Genomic DNA, 27,270 nt, shown 5'->3' with positions numbered 1-27,270 from the left:
CCTGGTCCCTGCCACGGAGCTCCATCAGAGGGCCTGGTCCCTGACACGGAGCTCCGTCAGAGGGCCTGGTCCCTGACACGGAGCTCCGTCAGAGGGCCTGGTCCCTGACACGGAGCTCCATCAGAGGGCCTGGTCCCTGACACGGAGCTCCGTCAGAGGGCCTGGTCCCTGACACGGAGCTCCATCAGAGGGCCTGGTCCCTGACACGGAGCTCCATCAGAGGGCCTGGTCCCTGACACGGAGCTCCATCAGAGGGCCTGGTCCCTGACACGGAGCTCCATCAGAGGGCTTTATTAATGATGAACATACCGCAGTGTTTGCTGAGCTGCTGCAGAAACTTTTCAAACTCTGTGAACACAGAGAGCAGATCGGTCGGTCACGGTCGGTAACAGGAACAGGAAACAGACAGACAGAGTCTTAATGAGGAGAGACGCTACGCGTATGGCCAAGAGGAGGAGGAAGAGGAGGAGGAGGAGGAGGAGGATGAAGAGGCTCTCACCCTGGTCCAGGAGATCCAAGGTGCTGGTGTCCTCTCCCCTCCCATCAGCCACCTGGGCCCGGTACGACCCCGCCGACCCCGCGGTCACCTGACACATCACACGGTACTGTACTGTACTGTTGTACTGTACTGTTGTACTGTACTGTACTGTTGTACTGTACTGTGTATATAACTAGACTGTATGTCTATAAATACACTGTTATACCGTACAGTATACTAGACTGTATGTCTATAAATACACTGTTATACCGTACAGTATACTAGACTGTATGTCTATAAATACACTGTTATACTGTACAGTATATATAACTAGACTGTATGTCTATAAATGCACGGTTATACTGGACTGTATATATAACTAGACTGTATGTCCATAAATACACTGTTATACCGTACAGTATACTAGACTGTATGTCTATAAATACACTGTTATACCGTACAGTATACTAGACTGTATGTCTATAAATACACTGTTATACCGTACAGTATACTAGACTGTATGTCTATAAATACACTGTTATACTGTACAGTATACTAGACTGTATGTCTATAAATACACTGTTATACTGTACAGTATATATAACTAGACTGTATGTCTATAAATACACTGTTATACCGTACAGTATATGTAACTAGACTGTCTGTCTATAAATACACTGTTATACCGTACAGTATACTAGGCTGTATGTCTATAAATACACTGTTATACCGTACAGTATATATAACTAGACTGTATGTCTATAAATACACTGTTATACCGTACAGTATACTAGACTGTCTGTCTATAAATACACTGTTATACCGTACAGTATATATAACTAGACTGTATGTCTATAAATACACTGTTATACCGTACAGTATACTAGGCTGTATGTCTATAAATACACTGTTATACCGTACAGTATATATAACTAGACTGTCTGTCTATAAATACACTGTTATACCGTACAGTATACTAGACTGTATGTCTATAAATACACTGTTATACCGTACAGTATATATAACTAGACTGTATGTCTATAAATACACTGTTATACTGTACAGTATACTAGACTGTATGTCTATAAATACACTGTTATACCGTACAGTATATATAACTAGACTGTATGTCTATAAATACACTGTTATACCGTACAGTATATATAACTAGACTGTGTGTCTATAAATACACTGTTATACCGTACAGTATATATAGCTACATACATATAGAATAAATACTGAACTAATGTTAATCTCTCTCTCCCTCAGATCTCTCTCTGCATACTTTATACTTCATATTCACCTCAGTTCTTAACCCGGCTCCTAACCTCTAACCTCTAACCTCTCCTAACCTCTAACCTCTGCCACCCCATAATAACCCAGGAGGTGTCTGAGGGGTTGGTGACCGTGGTTACCTGAGGGATGGAGAGTGTGCCGACCCCGGAGGAGGGGTCAAAGGTCATGGGGGTCAGCGGCCCCCCGTCCTTCGACCAGCGCAGAGAGCTGTCCTTGTTGAGGTTGGTCACCTGCGCACGCACACGCGCACACGCACACAGAGACGCACACGCACACAGAGACACACGCGCACACGCACACAGAGACACACACGCACACGCACACACGCACACACACACACACACACACACACGACGCACGCGCATGCAAACACACACAGACACGCATGCATGCACCCCACCCACACGCAAACACACACACACACACACACACACACACACACACACACACACACACACACACACACACACACACACACACACACACACACACACACACACACACACACACACACACACACACACACATCAAATGCTTGTTTGTGTATTGGATAATGCGTTCCTAGTTATTGGTTTCGGGGCGTGATGATGCTGAGGGTGATGATGATGAGGAGGGGGGTGATGATGTCACCAGGTGTCGTAGAACTACCTTACACCTGATCACCAGTCCACACTCCTCCGTCACCTCCCAGGACACACCCTCCAGGAAGTACGGACCTGGACACATGAACACAACAGCCAATCAGTGGTCAGATATCACCTGATCAGAACTCAGCTGTTCTCTGTAGCAACAGATCAGGACAAGATACTGAACGATCCTATGAGGAAACCTTCATCATATGAGGAACACTCCATTCAGAGTCTAGAGTAGCAGATATAGGGCAGATCCAGGGTGAGATCTAGAGTAGAATCAGGGTGAGATCTAGAGTAGATTCAGGGTTAGATCTAGAGTAGATTCATGGTTAGATCTAGAGTAGATCCAGGGTTAGATCTAGAGTAGATTCAGGGTTAGATCTAGAGTAGATTCAGGGTTAGATAGAGTAGATCCAGGGTTAGATCTAGAGTAGATTCAGGGTTAGATCTAGAGTAGATTAAGGGTTAGATAGAGTAGATTCAGGGTTAGATCTAGAGTAGATTCAGGGTTAGATAGAGTAGATCCAGGGTTAGATCTAGAGTAGATTCAGGGTTAGATCTAGAGTAGATTCAGGGTTAGATAGAGAAGATCCAGGGTTAGATTTAGAGTAGATCCAGGGTTAGATCTAGAGTAGATTCAGGGTTAGATCTAGAGTAGATCCAGGGTTAGATCTAGAGTAGATTCAGGGTTAGATAGAGTAGATTCAGGGTGAGATCTAGAGTAGATCCAGGGTTAGATCTAGAGTAGATCCAGGGTTAGATCTAGAGTAGATCCAGGGTTAGATCTAGAGTAGATCCAGGGTTAGATCTAGAGTAGATCCAGGGTTAGATCTAGAGTAGATCCAGGGTTAGATCTAGAGTAGATTCAGGGTTAGATCTAGAGTAGATCCAGGGTGTAATCAGAGCGGTGATAGATGCTCGGTGTTTAGTAACGTATACGACAGCGCGACAGCTGTTCAGAGGGTTCCGGTGAACACCAGACTTTGAGCGGTGAGCCAGAGCGGCTCCTGGGTGAACGACCTCTCTGTCACTGACCTCTCTCTCTGACCCCAAGCTCACATGACAGCTGTGCTTCCTTTCCGTATATTATTATGGGCTGTTCTCTTCATCAGGGCAGGACAGTGAATCTAGTGACAGGGGTTCTGTCACAGTGGACCTGACCCCGTCACTGACCCGGGGTCAGATCCACTGTGTTCCCTCCCCATGTCCACCTCTAACTGAGCACAGTGGATCTGACCCCAGGTCAGCCACGAGGAAGTTATTTGAGGGTGTATTTGATTTGTCTAAAACTGTTCATGGAGTACGTGGAGGAGGTGGACTATTGCATCCTGATACTGTCAGCAATGCATCGAGGTATTCCTTATTCATTTTCTGTCTTCTGTTTCTTTAGTTCGTCCTGAGATAGATGTTGGGGTTCTCCTGAACATGAGACAGATGTTGGGGTTCTCCTGAACATTGGACAGATGTTGGGGTTCTCCTGAACATGGGACAGATGTTGGGGTTCTCCTGAACATGGGACAGATGTTGGGGTTCTCCTGAACATGAGACAGATGTTGGGGTTCTCCTGAACATGGGACAGATGTTGGGGTTCTCCTGAACATGGGACAGATGTTGGTCTGCAGACTGATCTGAACCAACAGAACAGAGCAGCAGAACGGTTCTCACCTTTCTTCTTCTGGACGTTCCGCCGGTTGGCCTGAGACTCGGCCAGAACCTGGTGGAACCCTGAAGGAGGAGAAGGTTAGAACAGGAGGAGAAGAAGGTTAGAACAGGAGGAGAAGGTTAGAACAGGAGGAGAAGGTTAGAACAGGAGAAGGTTAGAACAGGAGGAGAAGGTTAGAACAGGAGAACGTTGGAACAGGAGGAGAAGGTTAGAACAGGAGGAGAAGGTTAGAACAGGAGGAGAACGTTAGAACAGGAGAAGGTTAGAACAGGAGAAGGTTAGAACAGGAGAAGGTTAGAACAGGAGGAGAAGGTTAGAACAGGAGGAGAACGTTAGAACAGGAGGAGAAGGTTAGAACAGGAGAAGGTTGGAACAGGAGGAGAAGGTTAGAACAGGAGGAGAAGGTTAGAACAGGAGGAGAAGGTTGGAACAGGAGGAGAACGTTAGAACAGGAGGAGAAGGTTAGAACAGGAGAAGGTTAGAACAGGAGGAGAACGTTAGAACAGGAGGAGAAGGTTAGAACAGGAGGAGAAGGTTAGAACAGGAGAAGGTTAGAACAGGAGGAGAAGGTTGGAACAGGAGGAGAAGGTTAGAACAGGAGGAGAAGGTTGGAACAGGAGGAGAACGTTGGAACAGGAGGAGAAGGTTAGAACAGGAGGAGAAGGTTAGAACAGGAGGATGAAGTGTGTGTTTATGAGGTAATGAAGGTGTGTGTGTTTATGAGGTAATGAAGGTGTGTGTGTTTATGAGGTAATGAAGGTGTGTGTGTTTATGAGGTAATGAAGGTGTGTGTGTTTATGAGGTAATGAAGGTGTGTGTGTTTATGAGGTAATGAAGGTGTGTGTGTTTATGAGGTAATGAAGGTGTGTGTGTGTGTGTGTGTGAGGTAATGAAGGTGTGTGTGTTTATGAGGTAATGAAGGTGTGTGTGTGTGTGTGTGTGAGGTAATGAAGGTGTGTGTGTGTGTGTGAACGACCTCTCTGTCACTGACCTCTTACGTAAATGTGTGTGTGTGAGGGCCTGTGTGCGTGCGTGCGTGCGTGCGTGCCTGTGCGTGCCTGTGCGTGCCTGTGCGTGCGTGTGCGTTTGTGCGTGTGTGTGTGTGTGTGTGTGTGAGGGCCTGTGTGCGTGCGTGCCTGTGCGTGCGTGTGTGCATGTGCGTTTGTGCGTGCGTGTGTGTGTGTGTGCGTGCGTGTGTGCGTGTGTGTGTGTGTGTGTGCGTGCGTGTGTGCGTGTGTGCGTGTGTGTGTGTGTGTGTGTGTGTGCGCCAGCGGGGGGCCTCACGCTGCTCCACCAGCAGCAGGGTGAACTGGCCCCGGCTCCTCCCGTCCTTCAGCTGGGCGGTGTAGGAGCCCTGGTCCTCCGCCCCCAGGGGGTCCAGCAGCACCTCCACCAGCCCCCCCGCCCGCTCCAGGCGCCAGCGCCGCCGCTGGGGGGGGGGGGGGGGGGGGCAGAGGTCACGTGTCAGTGTGTGTATGTTAGTGTGTACGTGATAGTGTAAACGTGTGAGTGTGAATGTAAGATAAACATTTAAGTTAAAGTTAGATGAATACATTGTGCAAAAAAAAAAAAGAAAAAGACCTATTTTTGGCGCCCCCTGCCGAGGGATGCGCCCTTAGCATGCGCCTATACTGCCTCTGCACCGGGCAGGGCCTGCACACACGCACACGCACACACACACACACACGCAGGCACACGCAGGCACACGCGCACACACACACACACACACACACACACACACACACACACACACACACACACACACACACACACACACACATTTCACATGTGGGTACCTGTAGGTATTACTGAGGAGCTCTCCTTTTGTTTTGGAGGAACGTCCCGCCCCTCTTGAACGACGGTTTCAGGAAGAGTACGGATCATACACGCTTCTCCTCATGCTCTTTACTGCGTTTTATTATCCATCCGTCTCGGAGGTCCGAGGACGTTGCCTAGAGACACGCACGAACACGCCCCTTTTCCTCGGACGGCGAACTCGCCATCTCGGTTGAACTCAATGGTGACCGAGCAAAATTCCGAGACAGAATTCAAGATGGCTGCGGCCAGTGTGACTTGAAGTATGAACTGTTTTCATTGTGCTTGGGCCGCTTTGGTGGCTTAAATGGCAATTTCAATCACTGGTATTACTGCAATACCTTACTGCGTCCGTATCTCTGCCTATGGCCTATAGCCTACTTATTTTGGAGCGCCTGGTCCTCTGACAATGCTACTGCGACAACAGCTTTCTGTTGCGTCCAAGTGTGGGCGTGGCGTCAGATCCGAGATCCGAGTCGGTTCGCAGAGAACGCCCCATGATGCTGTCTCCAAATCGTTCAGAGGTTTGGAAACTCTTTCGGGTCTTTACGTAAACCTTCTCCTCTTCCGAAATAAGAGTGTTCAGGAAACGCCCCTCAGAAGTTTGGAGACTACGACATAATACCGGTAAAACTGATAGTTCGTGAGTCTAGACTGCGGAACAGCAACAAGTATGGATGCCCGCAGGGACCTCTTTGCGCTTCTTTGCTGAATCAGAGGAATCAGTAATTAGAACTGCCTGCGATGGTTGAACATGAGCGAGACTTTATCAGGTGATGTTTATAATTGTAAGCTATAATGTATCGTAATGTAAATGTTAGAATGGGTGTGAAGTTCGCCTCTTAGTGCTTGCTGCAAGTTCACTTTAGTTTATCAATGTAATGACCGACCCAACAGAGTGTTTAAAACACTTTCCTCCGAGCTCAAGAACGCCGCTAATTCTGAGCGATTTGAAGACGGCATTACTTCAGAGGAACACCGTCACATGACCTCAACGCGGCGCTGTGATTGGCTCACCGGCGTGCTGGCAATCTCCCGGTCGTTGAGGACGAGGCGTAGCTCCGCCTCTGCGCTCAGCGGCTCCGTCTGCAGCCAGAGACGGACGGCCCCGTCCTCCGTCACCTCCACCTGCCAGCCCAGCCGCAGCCCCACCCCTGGCAGAGAGCATCATGGGAACAACATGGCGGACATGAGTCAGCAGAGCTGATACGTTAGAGCAGAGTAGAGTGTAGAGTGTCTTATGCCGCGTTTCCACTGCAGGGTGCGGTGGGGTTCGGTTCGCCTCAGTCCGGTAGGGAGGGGGCGGTATAGCCCAGCTCAGTTCCGAGGTTTCCACCGCCGACAGTACCCTTTATGGTAGGCCGGATGTCGATCGCCACGGCAGCTACGTAAACATTGTGACATCATAGCAGCGCAACACAGTGTAGCCTCGTTCCTCACTGCTCCATCAAGCTTCCTCTGCACGTCTTCCTCCCCAAGAGTGCAGAGGAGCGTCTCCACCTCCTTGTTCGCCCAAGCAAGCGTTTTACGCGACATGTTCATTGTAAGGAATAGTACCTCGAGGCTACTGTTTGTTTGTTTTTATCCCCACGTCGCCCGGAAGTGACAATTCTGTCGACCAATCAACGGAGGGGGTGTGTCGCTCGAATTTTCCGGCACCCTTTCAGGTGTCTCAGTACCTCAACGGAGGAGTACTGAAGACGAGGGAAAAACAAGTACGGCTCAGTCCGGGTCACGCCCACTTTTGGCGGTGGAAACGCAATCCGTACCGCGCCTTTGCGAACCGTACCGCACCCTGCAGTGGAAACGCGGCAATAATGCTGGAGGAGATTAGATTAGATAGAGTGAAATAGAGTAGAGTTTCTTGATGCTAGAGGAGATAAGAGTTCAATTGAGTAGAATAGAATATAGTTTGTAGGCTGGTATATAGAGTAGACTACAGAGTATAGTATAATTTAGTATTTTATATATTAGATTACTGTAGAGATCAGAGTAGAGTCAACGTACAAGTAGAGTAATGTGTAGACTAAAATCAGACTAGAGTAGAATGAAGAGTAGAGTATAGAGTAGAGTAGATTAGAGTGGAGTAGTGTAGAGTAGAGAGTACATTAGAGTAGAGTACATTAGAGTACAGTTAGTTGAGTAGAGTACAATCTAGTAGTTCATATGATATCCGATGACAGTAGAGATCAGGGTAGAGTCCCAGCAGAAGAGAGTGTTCTCCTGTTTGGTTCTTCTGGAGGTGCGTACGTGGGTTCCTGATCTGCAGGCTGAGCTGGCTCAGTCTCTGGAGCTCTGCCTCGGTCAGCGTGTAGCTGGAGGAGAGGCCCGGCCGGTCGCTGAGCTCCACAGAGTACAGTCCCAGGTCCTCCTGAGACGCTGCCATGAAGGTCAGCACCGACCTGGAGAGAGAGAGAGGTTCACCACTGGACCGGGGCTCGTTCTACCACTGGACCGGGGCTCGTTCTACCACTGGACCGGGGGCTATGGTCTAGTCTATGGTCCAGTCTATGGTCCGGTCTATGGTCCGGTCTATGGTCCGGTCTATGGTCCGGTCTATGGTCCAGTCTATGGTCTATGGTCCAGTCTATGGTCCGGTCTATGGTCCAGTCTATGGTCCGGTCTATGGTCCGGTCTATGGTCCGGTCTATGGTCCAGTCTATGGTCTATGGTCCAGTCTATGGTCCGGTCTATGGTCCAGTCTATGGTCCGGTCTATGGTCCAGTCTATGGTCTATGGTCCAGTCTATGGTCCAGTCTATGGTCCAGTCTATGGTCTATGGTCCAGTCTATGGTCTATGGTCCGGTCTATGGTCCAGTCCATGGTCTATGGTCCAGTCTATGGTCTATGGTCCAGTCTATGGTCTATGGTCTGGTCTATGGTCCATTCTATGGTTTATGGTCCAGTCTATGGTCCAGTCTATGGTCTATGGTCCAGTCTATGGTCTATGGTCCAGTCTATGGTCCAGTCTATGGTCCAGTCTATGGTCTATGGTCCGGTCTATGGTCTATGGTCCAGTCTATGGTCCAGTCTATGGTCCATTCTATGGTTTATGGTCCAGTCTATGGTCTATGGTCCGGTCTATGGTCCAATCTATGGTCCATTCTATGGTTTATGGTCCAGTCTATGGTCTATGGTCCAGTCTATGGTCCAGTCTATGGTCCAGTCTATGGTCTATGGTCCGGTCTATGGTCCAGTCTATGGTCTATGGTCCAGTCTATGGTCCAGTCTATGGTCCATTCTATGGTTTATGGTCCAGTCTATGGTCTATGGTCCAGTCTATGGTCTAGGCTATGGTCCAGTCTATGGTCCAGTCTATGGTCTATCGTCCAGGCTATGGTCCAGTCTATGGTCCAGTCTATGGTCCAGTCTATGGTCTATGGTCCAGTCTATGGTCCAGTCTATGGTCCAGTCTATGGTCTATGGTCCGGTCTATGGTCCAGTCTATGGTCCAGTCTATGGTCTATGGTCCAGTCTATAGTCCAGTCCTATCTGGTTCTGACCGGTTTCCTCGGTCCTGCAGGGTTGCCCTCTCAGCGGCGATGGCCTCACGCTGCTTCCTGCTCCACAGGAAGTGGGTGGAGTCAGTGGGCGTGGCCTCAGGCACCTCGTAGGACAGGAAGACCCTCCCCTCGTGGTCCACGCCCGCCTCCACCTCCCGGGTGCCTGGGGGGCGCGGCGGTTAAAGGGTGAACGGACTGCACCGACACAGCGCTGCTCTGACCGAGGGCCGCTCAGAGCGCTGTACAACACCGCCTCACACTCACCCATTCATCCACACATCCCCCCCCCGACGGCGGAGTCAGCCCCCCAGGGCGACAGCCAGCTGGTCAGGAGCAGTCAGTGTGGGGGGGCTCGCTCAGGGACACCTCGACACTCAGCTAGGAGGAGCCGGGGATCGAACCAGCACCCTTCCGGTGACCAGCCGACCCTCTCTGCCTCGTAGGCCACATGCCGCCGACAGGTTAGACCCTCGTGAGACCCGGGGCTCTAGTCCCTCTGGGGGGGTCCGGGGTTCACCCCAGAGAGGACTAGGGGTCCATGGCTAACGACAGGTTAGACCCTCGTGAGACCCGGGACTCTAGTCCCTCTGGGGGGTCCGGGGTTCACCCCAGAGAGGACTGGGGGTCCATGGCTAACGACAGGTTAGACCCTCGTGAGACCCGGGACTCTAGTCCCTCTGGGGGGTCCGGGGTTCACCCCAGAGAGGACTGGGGGTCCATGGCTAACGACAGGTTAGACCCTCGTGAGACCCGGGACTCTAGTCCCTCTGGGGGGTCCGGGGTTCACCCCAGAGAGGACTGCGGGTCCATGGCTAACGACGGACTCTGTGACATCATCAATAAACTAAACAGACAGACCAACGGACGATAACGTATTCAGAGACACTGGGCGTCTCGTCCCAGAGTCCTCCAGACTCGTGAGAGAATACAGGTGAACTGTTTAGTATCTACTAGAATATGAGCAGGAGGGCAGCTGGTCTTCAGTTTGATGAAGACGAGCTGAGATACGCCGCTGGTGGTGGTGCCCCCCCTCCAGGAGCAAATCCATGGGCCGGGCCTTCATTTACTGAAACCCTGGCTATATCCCATAATATATACCTTCTTCTTTAGGTACAGATTCCTCATTAAATTAAAGGGGGAGACAAAACCAGCAGATCTCTCGGTTGGAAACCCTCCCAGGTCATTCATTAGGCTTAGTTCATGGCACACACTTTAACAGACTTTAAATCTGCTTACAACACGTCGTAAATCACTCCTCCAAACAGAGATCTAAAGCAAGGCCGAGCACACTCATAGCTTTTGAATCATTCGCTCCAAACCGTTGCCAGATGTGGGGTTATTCATTTATTGGGCTATAATGATGGGCAATTCATTTCAAAGTAAGTCATAATTTCAGTTAGATTTTAGATTGTAGTTCCTGTTGGATGTGATTGGGGGAGTAGGGAGCCAATCTGCTGACAGAGATTGGTGTTCCTGATCCGTTCTATCGACTCACCTGGTGGGGTCAGAGCTGTAATTGGCTCAGTGGGAAGGGAAGCCCCGCCCACTCCTGCTTGATTGACAGCCGACACACGGAATCGGTAGGTCTGTCCGGTCTGGAGTCCTGAAGCCTGGATGGGATGAGATGGTTAACCTGAATGATCAATCATGATCTGACACTACCACTCAGCCCAGTGAGACCAGTACCACTCAGCCCAGTGAGACCAGTACCACTCAGCCCAGTGACACTACCACTCAGCCAGTGAGACCAGTACCACTCAGCCCAGTGAGACCAGTACCACTCAGCCCAGTGACACTACCACTCAGCCAGTGAGACCAGTACCACTCAGCCCAGTGAGACCAGTACCACTCAGCCCAGTGACACTACCACTCATCCCAATGAGACCAGTACCACTCAGCCCAGTGAGACCAGTACCACTCATCCCATTGAGGCCAGTACCATTCATCCCAGTGGGACCAGTACCACTCATCCCAGTGAGACCAGTACCACTCATCCCAGTGAGACCAGGACCACTCATCCCAGTGAGACCAGTACCCTCATCCCAGTGAGACCAGTACCCTCATCCCAGTGAGACCAGTACCCTCATCCCAGTGAGACCAGTACCCTCATCCCAGTGAGGCCAGTACCACTCATCCCAGTGACACTACCACTCATCCCAGTTGTGCGATGGTAGACTGGCTATCCCGGCAGTCGGATGTTGGGAACAGAAAGCGTCTCACCTGGTAGAAGGTGTCTGTGATTGGCTGGTCGTTGAGCACGGCCCAGCTCTCCGATTGGTCGTCTTGGCTGACGTGGAGCTGGTAGCCAATGAGAGGGCTGGCCCCCAGGTAGAGGGGCGGGACCCAGCGGAGGAGCAGCGAGTCTGACCGCACCTGGAGGGGCTGCAGGTCATAGGGAGGGCCTACACACACACACACACACACACACACACACACACACACACACACACACACACACACACACAGACACACACACACACACACACACAAACAGACACCACACACACACACACACACACACACACACACACGCACACACACACACACAGACACACACAGACACCACACACACACACACACAAACACACACACACACACACACACACACACACACACACACACACACATACACACTCACAAAGACACACACAGACACCACACACACACAGACACACACAGACACACACACACACACACACACACACACACACACACACACACACACACACAGACACACACACACACACACGTGTTAATTTTTAGGTCTTAGTGAGAGAGTGAGAGAGATATAGATCTGCTACGTGCTTTCTGTGTGCTAGATGAGATCTGCCGGCTACATGCAGCGTGTGCAGCCTTCTATCTGCATTGCTAGGTGCTCTCTGCATGCTAGGTGCTATCTGCAGGCTAGGTGCTATCTGCATGCTAGGTGCTATCTGCATGCTAGGGGCTATCTGCATGCTAGGTGCTATCTGCAAGCTAGGGGCTATCTGCATGCTAGGTGCTATCTGCATGCTAGATGCTATCTGCATGCTAGGGGCTATCTGCATGCTAGGTGCTATCATGCATGCTAGATGCTATCTGCATGCTAGGCGCTATCTGCACGCTAGGTGCTATATGCATGCTAGGTGCTATATGCATGCTAGGTGCTATCTGCCAGCTAAGTGCTATCTGCATTCTATGTGCTATCTGCAAGCTTGGAACTATCTGCATGCTAGGTGCTATCTGCATGCTAGGTTCTATCTGCATGCTAAGCGCTATATGCATGCTAGGTGCTATCTGCATGCTAGGGGCTATCTGCATGCTAGGTGCTATCTGCATGCTAGGTGCTATCTGCATTCTAGGTGCTATCTGCATAATAGGGGCTATCTGCATGCTAGGTGCTATCTGCATGCTAGGTGCTATCTGCATGCTAGGGGCTATCTGCATGCTAGGTGCTATCTGCATGCTAGGTGCTATATGCGTGCTAGGGGCTATCTGCATGCTAGGTGCTATCTGCATGCTAGGTGCTATCATGCATGCTCGATGCTATCTGCATGCTAGGCGCTCTCTGCATGCAAGGTTCTATCTGCATGCTCGGTGCTATATGCATGCTAGGTGCTATCTGCCAGCTAAGTGCTATCTGCATTCTATGTGCTATCTGCAAGCTTGGTGCTATCTGCATGCTAGGTGCTATCTGCATGCTAGGTTCTATCTGCATGCTAAGCGCTATATGCATGCTAGGTGCTATCTGCATGCTAGGTGCTATCTGCATGCTAGGGGCTATCTGCATGCTAGGTGCTATCTGCATGCTAGGTGCTATCTGCATAATAAGGGCTATCTGCATGCTAGGTGCTATCTGCATGCTAGGTGCTATCTGCATGCTAGGTGCTATCTGCATGCTAGGTGCTATCTGCATGCTAGGTGCTATCTGCATGCTAGGTGCTATCTGTATGCTAGGGGCTATCTGCATGCTAGGTGCTATCTGCATGCTAGGTGCTATCTGCATGCTAGGTGCTATATGCGTGCTAGGGGCTATCTGCATGCTAGGTGCTATCTGCAGGCTAGGTGCTATATGCGTGCTAGGTGCTATCTGCAGGCTAGGTGCTATCTGCAGGCTAGGTGCTATATGCGTGCTAGGTGCTATCTGCAGGCTAGGTGCTATATGCGTGCTAGGTGCTATCTGCAGGCTAGTACATCAATTATAAAATGTAAAACAGAAGTTAGAGAAGTGAGCAGAGAGAGGCTTTAATCGGCTCTCCTAATTGGCTGCTTGACCAATTTGTTAAGCCCTTAAATGTCCAAAGAATGTCGGGATACAAGCCCCTCCTGGTGGACGGTACGGAGGGCCTCTCTGCGGGGCCTATAGGGGCCCGGACCCCCGGGGCCTCACCTGGCTGCTCCCCGGTCCAGGCCTCACACAGGAAGGCCTCGCTGGGGCCCGAAGGGGCCCCCAGCCCCACCAGGTTGGCCCCGCACACACGGAACTGGTAGGAGGCGCCGGGGGCCAGGTCAGACACCTGCAACACACACACACACACGCACACAAGCACACACAGACGGACGCACACACGCACACAGACACACAAACAGACGGACGCACACACGCACACACACACACACACAGACGGACGCACACACAAGCACACACACAGACGGACGCACACAAGCACACACACACACACACAGACGGACGGACACACGCACACAAGCACACACATAGACGGACGCACACACGCACACACACACAGACGGACGCACACACACAGACACACAGACGGACGCACACATGCACACACACAGACATACAGACGGACGGACGGACGCACGCACACACACAGACACACAGATGGACGCACACACGCACACACAGACACACAGACGGACGCACACACACAGACACACAGTTGGACGCGCACACACACAGACACAGACGGACGCACAAATGCACACACACAGACGGACGCACACACGCACAGACACACAGATGGACGCACACACGCACACACACAGTCACACAGACGGACGCACACATACACAAAACAGATGCACGGACGGACGCACACACACAGGGACACACGGACGCACACACACTCACGGACGCACGCACAAACAGACACACACAGGGAAGCACACGCACACACACACACACACAGACACATTGTGAGTGTGACAGGCTGAATGGTTCATCATGTGAGGAGAGTGACAGGCTGAATGGTTCATCATGTGAGGAGAGTGACAGGCTGAATGGTTCCTCATGTGAGGAGAGTGACAGGCTGAATGGTTCCTCATGTGAGGAGAGTGACAGGCTGAATGGTTCATCATGTGAGGAGAGTGACAGGCTGAATGGTTCCTCGTGTGAGGAGAGTGACAGGGTGAATGGTTCATTGTGTGAGGAGAGTGACAGGCTGAATGGTTCATCATGTGAGGAGAGTGACAGGGTGAATGGGCATCTCCCGGCTGAGGAAACTTTTCTTAGAGCCGCTTCTAAAACCGTCACCATTGAAAACATTCCACACAACCGCTTCAATTGTAAACCAATTCTATTAAACCTCATATTTAAACTCCTTCCCCTTATAAACGACTCTAAAAAACATAATACCCTGTTTCCTCTCTTTATTCAAACCTTTCTATTTTAAACTATCCTATCTTTAAACCCCTGCTTCTAATCCCCCTCTATCTAAAACCCAGATAAAGGACTTCTCTATAAACCCCTTCTATTTAAAAGCCTTTTGTCTACCTAAGGATCGAGCTGTATTAAACGGTGTCTGAGGTAGATGCTGCTCTTGTTGTTCCTCCTGCAGAAGGAGTCTTCCCCCTTCCAGATCGATAGTCCGCCTCCACCGGCCGCCAAATCATAGAAAGGATCCAGCGATCGATGGGCCGCAGTTCAGCTCTCCACCACCAGATGGCGGCAAGCTCTTACTCTAACAAGGAGCGGGACGGGAGACATACTGAATCACTCAGAGGGTGAGGGGGTGACTTCTCTATCTCTTCCTCTTCTAGCCCGTTCTTTCTTTCTTTCCTTCTGTCTTTCTTTCTTTCTTTCTTTCTTTCTTTCTTTCTTTCTTTCTTTCTTTCTTTCTTTCTTTCTTTCTTTCTTTCTTTCTTTCTTTCTTTCTTTCTTTCTTTCTTTCTTTCTCTCTTTTCTTCTTCTTCCCTGAGGGGCTGAACGACTACAGCAACTCAGACAAAGCCCCGCCCACAACACTCGTCATTCTCCTTGGTCTGATGCTGCGTTTTAATATCCATCCGTCTCGGAGGTCCGAGGATGTTGCCTAGCGACACGCACAAACACGCCCCTTTTCCTCGGACGGCGAACTCGCCATCTCGGTTGAACTCAGTGGTGACCGGGCAAAATTCTGAGACAGAATTCAAGATGGCTGCGCCCAGTGTGACTTGAAGTATGAACTGTTTTTATTGTTCTTGGACCGCTTTGGTGGTTTAAATGGCAATTTCAATCACTCGTATTACTGCAATACCTTACTGCGTCCGTATCTCTGCCTATGGCCTATAGCCTACTTATTTTGGAGCGCCTGGTCCTCTGCCAATGCTACCGCGACAACAGGGTGGTGTCCATGTTTTCCTCCAACGACCGAGTGAAATAATAAAACGCTTGAAGTGTGGGCGTGGCGTCAGATCCGAGATCCGAGTCGGTTCGCAGAGAATACTCGAACGCAGCATTTGTCTTAAGGGTCACTAACGTACGGCCCGCCTCCAGGAGCCACTGCGTCGACATGGACAAAGCCTGTTGCCTGGAGACCAGGTCGATATGGACAAAGCCTGTTGCCTGGAGACCAGGTCGACATGGACGTCCTGCCAGGTTCTAGTAGGTTCTTCTGACAAGCAGTTGTTTCTTTTAATCTCGGGACTGACTGACTGAGTACCTGAGGGAGAACCAGGACTGGCTGAGGACCTGAGAGAGAACCAGGACGAACGGTGGTGATGGAGGATACTAATGACTGATTGGTGGTTAATGATGATACTGATGACTGATTGGTGGTTAATGATGATACTGATGACTGATTGGTGGTTAATGATGATACTGATGACTGATCGTGATGATGGATGATATCGGGGACCCACGTGGTGGAGGCGTGTCTCAGCCGGTCTCTGGTTGACCTCTCTCCAGGGGTCCTGGTCGGGGCCCCTCTGGTCCAGGTAGTAGCCCAGCACGGGGGACCCCCCGTCGCAGGCGGGGGCCCTCCAGCTCAGGACCATCCCAGACCCCGAGCACGTCAGCAGGGAGAGGCCGGAGGGGGGCCCGGGGGCCCCTGGGGGCCGGAGAGAGGGGTCAGTGGGGTCTGGACCAGGTCTGGTACTGTCTAACCCTGACCTGCTCCTTAATGACCTGTCTCTGTACTGTCTAACCCCTACCTGCTCCTTAATGACCTGTCTCTGTACTGTCTAACCTCTACCTGCTCCTTAATGACCTGTCTCCGTACTGTCTAACCCCTACCTGCTCCTTAATGACCTGTCTCTGTACTGTCTAACCCCTTCCTGCTCCTTAATGACCTGTCTCTGTACTGTCTAACCCCTACCTGCTCCTTAATGACCTGTCTCTGTACTGTCTAACCCCTACCTACTCCTTAATGACTTTTCTCTGTACTGTCTAACCCCTACCTGCTCCTTAATGACCTGTCTCTGTACTGTCTAACCCCTAACTGCTCCTTAATGACCTGTCTCTGTACTGTCTAACCCCTACCTGCTCCTTAATGACTTGTCTCTGTACTGTCTAACCCCTACCTGCTCCTTAATGACCTGTCTCTGTACTGTCTAACCCCTACCTGCTCATTAATGACCTGTCTCTGTACTGTCTAACCCCGACCTGTTCCTCAATGACCTGTGTCTGTACCGTCGAACCCCTACCTGCTCCTTAACGACCTGTCTCTGTACTGTCTAACCCCTACCTGCTCCTTAATGACCTGTCTCTGTACTGTCTAACCCCTACCTGCTCCTTAATGACCTGTCTCTGTACTGTCTAACCCCTACCTGCTCCTTAATGACCTGTCTCTGTACTGTCTAACCCCTACCTGCTCCTTAATGACCTGTCTCTGTACTGTCTAACCCCTACCTGCTCCTTAATGACCTGTCTCTGTACTGTCTTACCCCTACCTGCTCCTTAATGACCTGTCTCTGTACTGTCTAACCCCTACCTGCTCCTTAATGACCTGTCTCTGTACTGTCTAACCCCTACCTGCTCCTTAATGACCTCTCTGTACTGTCTAACCCCGACCTGTTCCTCAATGACCTGTCTCTGTACTGTCTAACCCCGACCTGTTCCTCAATGACCTGTGTCTGTACCGTCTAACCCCTACCTAATCCTGCTATTGGCCCGTTAAGCCGCTGATGTAACTCTGCTTCGTCTGTGACAGACCACAGATGGAGGGCAGACCTTAACGCTAGCAGGAGAATCTAATTTGTGCGCCACAAATAAAATAACAGCAGAATAACGAGCTCCTGATTCGACCAGAGAGTTCCCTTAATGCGTGTCTTATAATGCGTTATAATATTGGCTTAAGGATCACATGCTCGTTCAGCGTGGGCATTCGGCCCATCTGGGTGTCGTCTAACGTCTCTGATCGTGATGGGACCCCTGCAGCCCGACGGGACGTTGGTTAGTACAGCTGTGGTCCCAGTGATGAGGTGGAGGTGATCCTCCTTCACTGAACCAGAGAACAGGAGGATCACCTCCACCTCATCACTGGGACCGCAGGGTGGAACTAACCCCTCAGGGGGGTCTTCAAGGGGGTCCGTGAAACACAAGGGCCCCTGGTTCCAGTGAGGAGGACTATCTCTGACTTACCCCTCAAGGGGTCCCCTATCTCTCTGACTGACCCCTCCCCACGCTGGTACTCACGGATGGCGGCCCGGACCCGGACGGGGGGGGACTGTTGGGAGTAAGCGCTGGTCCCGGCACGGCCCACCGCCTTCACCCGGAACACGTAGTCCTGCTGGGTCTGGAGGCCGTGGGCCGTGAAACTGGACCGGGGAGACCCACACGCACACGGGAACACGCTTTAGTCTGACCTGGTTACTCTCCCGGCCCTGGTCACCGATCGTCACGGCAACGGGAGGTGAATTTGTGCCGGGCGCCATCTTGTGAGGCGGAGGCAGCGACCTCTAAAGATGGCGTCCGGCGCAGCGTTCGACCTCACGGTCCCTCTTGTGTTTGTGTTACGCTGCCTTCATCTTCTACCTCAACCCTTTCTCATTGGCTCATTTAACCTGTCGCTCAGGACTCACATGCATTAACACCGCCTTCTCATTGGCTCAGGGTCCATGCCTGTCTTTCCCTGCAACCAAACAACTGTAGATGTTTTTTCCTGAAGGGCTCGTGCATTTGTATATCTTGTCTTGTATCTTGTAATTTCTATCTGTGGGTTTCACCTCATCACTGTGCTAGCCCGAGTGGGGTTAGCCTTCTGCCTAGCGTCACCCCAGGTTTACACACTACACGCAAAGCAGCTTGGGGTGTCTGGAAAAGTGCTACATAAACGCAATTAATTACACTGATTCTTATTAGTATCCAGAGAGCTTCCTAACGACGATGAAGAGTTCTGCGTGCTCGTTTAATGGGACCTGAAAATGAACAGAATGCAGTCGGAGAACAGGAGGAGAGTATTCTCCGGTACCCAGAAACATGGCCTTCTCTAAAGCCTCTTTGGTGGAGTCTGCAGAGGTCCCTTATAGCAGTTACAGCCTCGGGAAAATGACCTCACAGCGGCGCTTAACCCTGAACCTTGAATCAATGAGTAGGAACTCTCCAACCCAGAGGTGAGAAACCTTGAGAACAAACCAGAGGAATCCTTCCTCCCAGGGGAGGTCAGGATGGAATATGAGGACATGTAACACCAATACGAGGAGAGCTAGCAGGTTGACCTGTAGCAGTAGTAATATATGTATCTTTTCTTTGGCAGTAGTCCTAGTGTCCCTTTAGTACCGTGTGCTGGAGATGGGCTTGTTGTTGATGGTGTTCCAATGGCCGGACCCGGTCAGGCTGTAGTACAGGTAGTACCCTAGAACCTCCTGGCCACCGGGGGGGGCCTCCCAGTGGAGGTCCACCGAGCTGTCAGAGTCCCTGAAGACCAGCAGCGAGTGGGGAGGAGCCGTGACCTCTGGGGGAGCAAACGCAACCTTATGGAGCCTCTAGCCACCAAACACAACCATCTGGAGCCTCTTGCCACCAAACACAACCTTCTAGAGCAGCTAGCCACCAAACACAACCTTCTAGAGCAGCTAGCCACCAAACACAACCTTCTGGAGCCTCTAGCCACCAAACACAACCTTCTAGAACCTCTAGCCACCAAACACAACTTTCTGGAGCCTTTAGCCACCAAACGCAACCTTCTGGAGCCTCTAGCAACCAAACACAACCTTCTAGAATAGCTAGCAACCAAAAACATCCTTCTGGAGCCTCTAGCCACCAAAACAAACCTTCTGGAGCCTCTAGCCACCAAACACAACCTTCTAGAGCAACTAGCCACCAAAAACAACCTTCTGGAGCCTCTAGCCACCAAACACAACTTTCTGGAGCCTTTAGCCACCAAACGCAACCTTCTGGAGCCTCTAGCCACCAAACACAACCTTCTGGAGCCTCTAGCCACCAAACACAACCTTCTGGAGCCTCTAGCCACCAAACACAACCTTCTAAAGCAGCTAGCCACCAAACACAACCTTCTAAAGCAGCTAGCCACCAAACACAACCTTCTGGAGCCTCTAGCCACCAAACACAACCTTCTAAAGCAGCTAGCAACCAAAAACAACCTTCTAGAGTAGTAGAGATAAGATGCAGTCATTGCTACTAACCAACAAACAAAGAAACAAACTAACCAAGTTACTCTAACTATAGCTAGCTCCCTCACTCACCGACTCACTACCTGACTGACTGGTTTCCTGACCTCCTGACCCACTCTGTGGTCAGCTGACTGACCTGGGGGCGGGGCTGACTGACCTGGGGGCGGGGCTGACTGACCTGGGGGCGGGGCCAGCTCCAGCGGCCCGCTGGCCTCTGACGGCTCGCTGACGCCGTGCTTGTTGACGGAGCGCGTGCGGAAGCGGTACTGCCCCCCCCGCTGGAGGTCAAAGACGGGGAACCGCGGCGAGGAGACCCCCGCGCCCACACTGGCCCTCTCCCACCGGCCCCCCTCCCCCATGGACTGGGAACGAACAGATTATCCTCAGCATCCGCACACACCATCATCATCATCATCATCATCATCATCATCATCATCATCATAGGGTATGGATGATGTCATCAGAACACAACATGACGTGCGTGTGTGCGTGTGTTCCTGTGTGTGTTCCTGTGTGCGTGCCTGTGTGTGTGTGTGTGTGTGTGTGTGTGTGTGTGTGTGTGTGTGTGTGTGTGTGTGTGTGTTCTGACCCGCTCCACGTAGTAGGTGAGGGGTTCTGGTCCGCGGGGGTCCGGTTCGCTCCAGCTCAGGACCAGGTAGGTGCTGCTCACCTGGCAGGAGGTCAGCTGGGTGGGGGGGAGGGGCAGCCTCACCTCACCTGGGGGGGGGATCACATAAACCCCAGGGGAGGGGGGGGGGATCACATGAACCCCAGGGGAGGGGGGGGATCACATAAACCCCAGGGGAGGGGGGAGGGGGGGGGGGATCACATGAACCCCAGGGGAGGGGGGGGGGGGATCACATGAACCCCAGGGGAGGGGGGTGGGGGGATAACATGAACCCCAGGGGAGGGGGGGGATCACATGAACCCCAGGGGAGGGGGGGGGGGGGATCACATGAACATGGGGAGTGATCACATGAACAGGGGGGTGATCACATGAACAGGGGGGTGATCACATGAACAGGCCCCTGTCCTGCTCCTCATCCTGAACATGGGGGTCGCCTGCTCTGAGGGGCTCACACCCGCAGGTCAGAGGTCAGCTGACCCTGAAACAGGTCACCTGACTCACTGACCGAGCACAGTGTTGACTGGTTAACAGCTGACCTGTCACCTGACTCGCTAATCGAGCTCTGTGTTGACTGGTTAACGGCTGACCTGTCACCTGACTCGCTGACCGAGCTCTGTGTTGACTGGTTAACGGCTGACCTGTCACCTGACTCGCTGACCGAGCTCTGTGTTGACTGGTTAACGGCTGACCTGTCACCTGACTCGCTGACCGAGCTCTGTGTTGACTGGTTAACGGCTGACCTGTCACCTGACTCGCTGACCTGGGCGGACTGTTTAACCCGCGCAAGTGAGGATGATGATGATAACGACAGAAACAAGCAGCAAACCTTCCAGCTGGTCCTTAGTGATGAGGATCTGCCCTCTGTCAGACTGCACCACTGGAGAGAGAGAGAGAGGGGGGAGAGAGAGGGGGAGAGGGGGAGAGAGAGAGAGAGAGAGAGGGGGAGGGAGAGAGAGAGAAAGAGGGGGGGGAGGGAGAGAGAGGGGGGGAGAGGGGGAGAGAGAGAGAGGAGGGAGAGGGGGAGAGAGAGAGAGAGGGGGGGAGGGAGAGAGAGCGAGAGAGAGGGGGGAGAGAGAAAGGGGGAGGAGAGGGAGTGGAGATAGAGATGTAGTGAAGGCCAGTACAGGTCCCATCCTGTCTGTATCAGTATCAGGAATGCAGATTCATTTATATAACACCGTGAAAACATCAGTAGTTTTAGGGTGAGGGGAGAGAGAGAGGGGGAGAGGGAGAGAGAGGGGGGAGAGAAGGAGGGGGAGAGGGAGAGAGAGAGTTAGAGAGAGGGAGAGAGAGAAAGAGGGGGAGAGAGAGAGGCGGGGAGAAGGATAGAGAGTGAGAGGAGGGAGAGATAGAGAGGGGGGACGAGACGAGAGAGAAAGGGGGAGAGAGAGTGAAAAGAGGGAGAGAGAGAGGGAGAGAGAGAGAGAGAGAGAGAGAGAGAGAGAGGAGGGAGAGAGAGGGAGAGAGGAGGGGGAGAGAGAGAGAGAGAGCTCCTGGTGGGACCTTCTGTCTGTCCTTCATGACTTTAATGATCCACAGAATGAGTGTGTGTGTGTGTGTGTGTGTGTGTGTGTGTGTGTGTGTGTGTGTGTGTGTGTGTGTGTGTGTGTGTGTGTGTGTGTCTGTGTGTGGGTGCGTGTGTATGTGCGTGCATGTGCGTGTGTGTGTGTGTTCTTGAGTGTTTGTGTGTGTATGTGTGTGCGTGCGTGTGACAGTACATGAAAAACATAGACAGTACATGAAAAACATAAAAATAAACATGATGTCACCAAAGGGGAGGAAGGCCCAGGGAGGAGAGGGGTGCTCTGAGCCTCCATTTAAAAATGGTGACGGAAGGAGCGTCTCTAATAAGGCGGCGGTTCATTCCAAAGGCGGGGGTACGTTCATGCGTGTGCGTGTGTGCGTGTTATGGCTGAGGAGGACTGTCAATCAACCATCGTGCCTCAAAAATGGCCAATCCCAGGAGAGCCCACCCTGCCTTGGTTCCCTCCCCCATAGTGCCAAAATTTAATTAGAGCGAGAGAGCAGAACATCATTCGAGTGCGGCTGTAGCGCGAGAGGCTGTTTTGTGCGACTGAAGTTATTCCCCCCCTCTCGCTTGCAGCGAGGTAATGCTCTCGAGGAGCTGTTCTCCTCGCTCGGGGAGCAGTGCTCTGAGTGCGCGCGCTCGCAGTCAATATCTACGCTTGTGAAATAATAATGTACGCCCGAATGCATGTTTTATCACATTAGTGCTTTATGGCACGAATGTGTTGCCATAGTGTGTGTGTGTGTTCTTTGTGTGTTTGTGTGTGCATGTGTGTGTGTGTGGATGCGTGTGTGTGTGCGTGCGTGTTTGCGTACCTGTGGTCCTGCTGGCCTCCAGGGGGTCGGAGGTCAGGATGGGCGCGGTGGGTTTGGACCAGCGCCCAGGGCCCGCTTGATTGACAGCACACACCCGGAAGCGGTAGGAAGTCCCGCCCCTCAGCCCTGACACCGGGAAGTGACACGCCTTCTGCAGGGCGGGATTACAGCGTTCCCATTGGCCGACAGCCACATCACATCTGTAGGGGGAGAGAAGGAGGGAGGGAGGGGGGGAGAGGGGGAGGAAGGAGAGAGAGGGGATACTGAGGTATCACTTTATTTTATTTTCAATTTCTGGAGAGAAATAGGGGTACCACTTTAAAATAAGGTGCCATAATAAATAGCAAACTAGTCATTTCCTAACCCTTTGTTAATATTTGTTAATTGTTACTAAAATATCTATTTGGCACGTTAATAGTTAATAGTTTTTTCATCATTCATCATTAGTTGTTTGCATAACCCTAGCCTAACCCTAACACACGACCCTAACCCTAGCCCTAACCCTAACCATAACACACGGCCCTAACCTAACCCTAACACTCGACCCCTAACCCTAACACTAACCAGTGACACTCAGTGAGCAGTGAAAAAAAACGATTAACTCATGCCAAATAGATATATTAGTAAAGATTAACAAATATTAACAAAGGGTTAGGCTAGTTTGCTATTTATTATGGCACCTTATTATAAAGTGTTATCGAAATAGGTTACTGTTCGATTAATCGGGATTACAATTTTTTATCTTTGCCCAGCCCTAATTATGACATTATCGGCTCTGTCATTACATTTTTAGCCAAATCTGCAAGCTATCTCATGTTGCTCGGCAGATCAGGCTGGCCCCAAAGCTGTTTTGGCCGATTCAAGAATCCTAGAGTAAAAGTAAAGCTTTTTGTATGAAACTGCGCAAAGTGCTCTCCGTAGCCACTCAGAACGATGGAGACCGCGGGTCTGTCGTTGGTCAGCTAACGTCTTTTTACCGCAGCCCCTAGTGCTCCAGCGGTGAACTGCAATACCATACTGAGAATGCAACGCAGAACTTTGAAAGGCTCAGGACTCCGTTGAAGCGTCTGCGTGGTCACTCACGGAGTTGGATACACAGAGTACTAACGGAACCCTAAGAGTTACATATAAATCCAACTTGAACAGATATTTAAGCATGTGTCGCAAGATGCAATATTGAGGCTAATCTTGACAGTTTCTCTCCAGTAATTGAAGATGAAATAAAGTTATTCCTCAGTTATTACATTATTGGCTCAGTTATTACATTTTCAAAGGATTTTTTTAATGCAAAGCCAATAATGCAATAACGAGCCAGTAACGTAATACGTTATTATATTATTGGCAAAAAGTCATACGTTATTGGCAAACCAATTTTATTACAATATTGGCAAATTATTACGTTATTGTCTTTATTACATTTTGATTATGACGTTATTGGCCGTCATTACATTATTGGTTGCTACAAGCTGCAAACCAGATTTGCGGCAGGGGGATATGGGCTACCGTGTCCTGTATTTCTTTTTAATGTATGCCTTCACTCCACTGCCAAATAAATCCATTGCCAGGCAAGAAGAAGCAGGTCTTCCTGCCACTGAACATTGGCCTCCCGTCAGTGCATTCCTCAGCGTTCCCCTCCACTGATTAAGTTATGAGTGCCCGTCTTATCTTGTCTCATCTTGAATATCAAAGACTACACAACAAAAATGTTCTTACCACAGGTCGCACTACACAGCGAACCCAGACAAACTTAACACATCACAACTGAACATTAAGAGCTGAACGTATAGACCTGAACTCATAAAACCAACAATATCGTACTAAACATGTTGATCAGAGCGTTTAAAAACGTATTTAACCCAATTTATTTGAACAGAAACGGTAGATCCGTCGAAGCGTCTGCGTGGCCACGGAGTTGGATACACAGAGTACTATAACGAAACCCTAAGAGTTACATATGAATCCAAACTGACCAGATATGTAAGGATGTGTTGCAAGACGCAATATAAAGGCTAAGTGTGACAGTTTCACTCCAGAAATCGAAGATAAAATAAAGTGATACCTCAGTTATTACATCATTGGCTCAGTTATTACATTTTCAAAGGATCTTTTAATACAAAGCCAACAACGTAATACGTTATTACATGGCAATAAGTCATGTCCTTTATTTCATTTAATGTGTGCCTTCACTCCATGATGATCTGCAGGATGTCTTGCCATATAAATCCATGTCCAGGCAAGAAGAAGCAGGTCTTCCTGCCACTGAACATTGGCCTCCGCAGTGCCAGTGCATTCCTCAGCGTTCCCCTCCACTGATTAAGTTATGAATGCCCGTCTTATCTTGTCTCATCTTGTGTTATCTTAAAGTGTAAATCAGACGAAAATTGAGCACAGGGACTTTGTTTTGGCATGTTTACCCATCAAATAAGCCCTCCAGATACTTTTTTCATTGAAAATCGAGTATAGAGTTTGCCCGGCAGAATGTTTGGCTTCCATGTTATTGTTTAGGGGCACCGTGAACGCTTCTAAATCTGCAATTTTTTAACCACTAATATTGCTCAAAATAGCACCAAACCTCTGCAGTAGATTGATAAGGGTCCCTAGTACCTACACATAAAACAAAGCATCAACAACTTAGTTATCGTACCAGAAGTTTCTTAAAAAAAGACTGTTTTCCAAGTCTGTGCCTTATTTGTGGGTCCATGTTTCCAGGAAGTCCATATAAGTCGATTAACTGCTACCGTAAATAATATAATAGAGACGCAAACACATTTAAAACAGCCAAGTATCAAGAGGGGGGTTGTTGGCGCCTCTATTATATTATATTGTAGAACTGTTTCAGGAAGTATGCAAGAGCAGTTAACTTCCCAAAAATTGAATATTACTTCCCGGGCAAATGGAACAAAGAAAATTCATTATTCTTTAATAAGGGCGGTCTCAGTGCTGTGCAGGGGTCAAAATCCTGATTGGAAGGTGTCATACTAACCAGTTGATGCCAGGAAGTGATTAAGTTGCTGGAGGACAACTTTCTCAATGATTTTACTTATGAAGGGTAGATTTGATATTGGTCTTTAGTTGTTAATAATAGAGGCATCTAGGCTCTGCTTTTAAAAAGGGGTTTAATAACTGCAGTTTTCAAGGCTTTTGGGAAGTTGCCTGACTGGAGAGAGTTGTTAACTATCTGCAATATGTCTACTGCTAGGCAGTCGAAAATATTCTTAAAGAGGTTGGTAGGTAAAGTATCAAGGCAACAGGTGGATGGCTTTAGTTGTGTCACAGTTTCCACAAGAGTTTGAGAATCTATAACATTAAAGCATGCCATCCCAGCCACGTTACTTTTGCCTGAACAGGGTGGTAGTCCAACATATTTGTTTGAAGTGAAGATATTGATGGCACGTCTGATGCCTTAAATTTTATCAGCATAAAAAGCTGCAAACTCATTGCATTTCTGTGTGGAATGGAGATCAGGTGGAATTTGTGTTGGGGGGTTGGTCAGTCTGTCAACAGTTGCAAATAGGGTTTTTGCATTATTAGTAGTGGTGGGCATAGATCCATTTTTTTAATCTAGATTAATCTAGATTAATTCCATCCGTGTACAGAGGCATGTTGGCGATAGGAAAGTCCAAGGCTTTTGCTGCGGTCTGATCCGGGAGTCATAAAAAGTGCCAAAATGTATTGTTGAATCGAGCGATGGAGGACGACGGAAACAAACTATATATGGTTGAGTATTATGATAAAAATAAATAAAATAAAATACATCGATGAATGACGAACGATGAATTAAGTAGTCTTTTTTCAATGCCAAGCTGAGCTTCGGGAAACATGACCTCTCTCTCTGCTGCCTCTCTCTAAAGGAAAACTGTTAAATGTATTGGTAACACTTTATAATAAGGTGCCATAATAAATAGCAAACTAGGCATTACCTTACCCTTTGTTAATATTTGTTAATTGTTACAAAAATATCTATTCGGCACGAGTTAATCGTTTTTTTTCACTGACCACAGAGTGTCGCTGGTTAGGGTTAGGGTTAGGGTCGTGTGTTAGGGTTTGGTTAGGGTTATGCAAATAACTAATATTTAATTAATGATGAAAAAACTATAAACTATTAACTTTAGTAACAATTAACAAATATTAACAAAGGG

General features: G+C 49.9%; 1 protein-coding gene across 1 annotated transcript in view; it reads right to left on the bottom strand.

The window, feature by feature from the left end:
• The window catches only part of myom3 (myomesin 3), a 40,320-nt gene extending 13,587 nt beyond the window's left edge, over positions 1-26,733 (bottom strand). The window contains exons 1-20 of the mRNA XM_060054261.1: positions 26,726-26,733; positions 23,132-23,331; positions 21,615-21,665; positions 20,750-20,877; positions 20,339-20,522; positions 19,307-19,481; positions 18,224-18,345; positions 16,450-16,637; positions 13,757-13,883; positions 11,608-11,789; positions 10,883-10,997; positions 9,388-9,550; positions 8,135-8,286; positions 6,902-7,038; positions 5,354-5,498; positions 4,072-4,131; positions 2,423-2,490; positions 1,894-2,004; positions 500-587; positions 310-348 (exon numbers count right to left, since the gene is read on the bottom strand). Coding sequence (XP_059910244.1) covers positions 310-348; positions 500-587; positions 1,894-2,004; positions 2,423-2,490; positions 4,072-4,131; positions 5,354-5,498; positions 6,902-7,038; positions 8,135-8,286; positions 9,388-9,550; positions 10,883-10,997; positions 11,608-11,789; positions 13,757-13,883; positions 16,450-16,637; positions 18,224-18,345; positions 19,307-19,481; positions 20,339-20,522; positions 20,750-20,877; positions 21,615-21,665; positions 23,132-23,331; positions 26,726-26,733 — 2,443 coding nt within the window. The remainder of the gene's footprint in view (positions 1-309; positions 349-499; positions 588-1,893; positions 2,005-2,422; positions 2,491-4,071; positions 4,132-5,353; positions 5,499-6,901; positions 7,039-8,134; positions 8,287-9,387; positions 9,551-10,882; positions 10,998-11,607; positions 11,790-13,756; positions 13,884-16,449; positions 16,638-18,223; positions 18,346-19,306; positions 19,482-20,338; positions 20,523-20,749; positions 20,878-21,614; positions 21,666-23,131; positions 23,332-26,725) is intronic.
• Positions 26,734-27,270: the final 537 nt, after the last annotated feature.

Source organism: Gadus macrocephalus, chromosome 6, assembly GCF_031168955.1.
Source record: "Gadus macrocephalus chromosome 6, ASM3116895v1".
Lineage (NCBI taxonomy): Eukaryota > Metazoa > Chordata > Actinopteri > Gadiformes > Gadidae > Gadus > Gadus macrocephalus.
The sequence above is the reverse complement of the archived record's forward strand: the minus strand, read 5'-3'. Positions and strand labels throughout refer to the sequence as shown.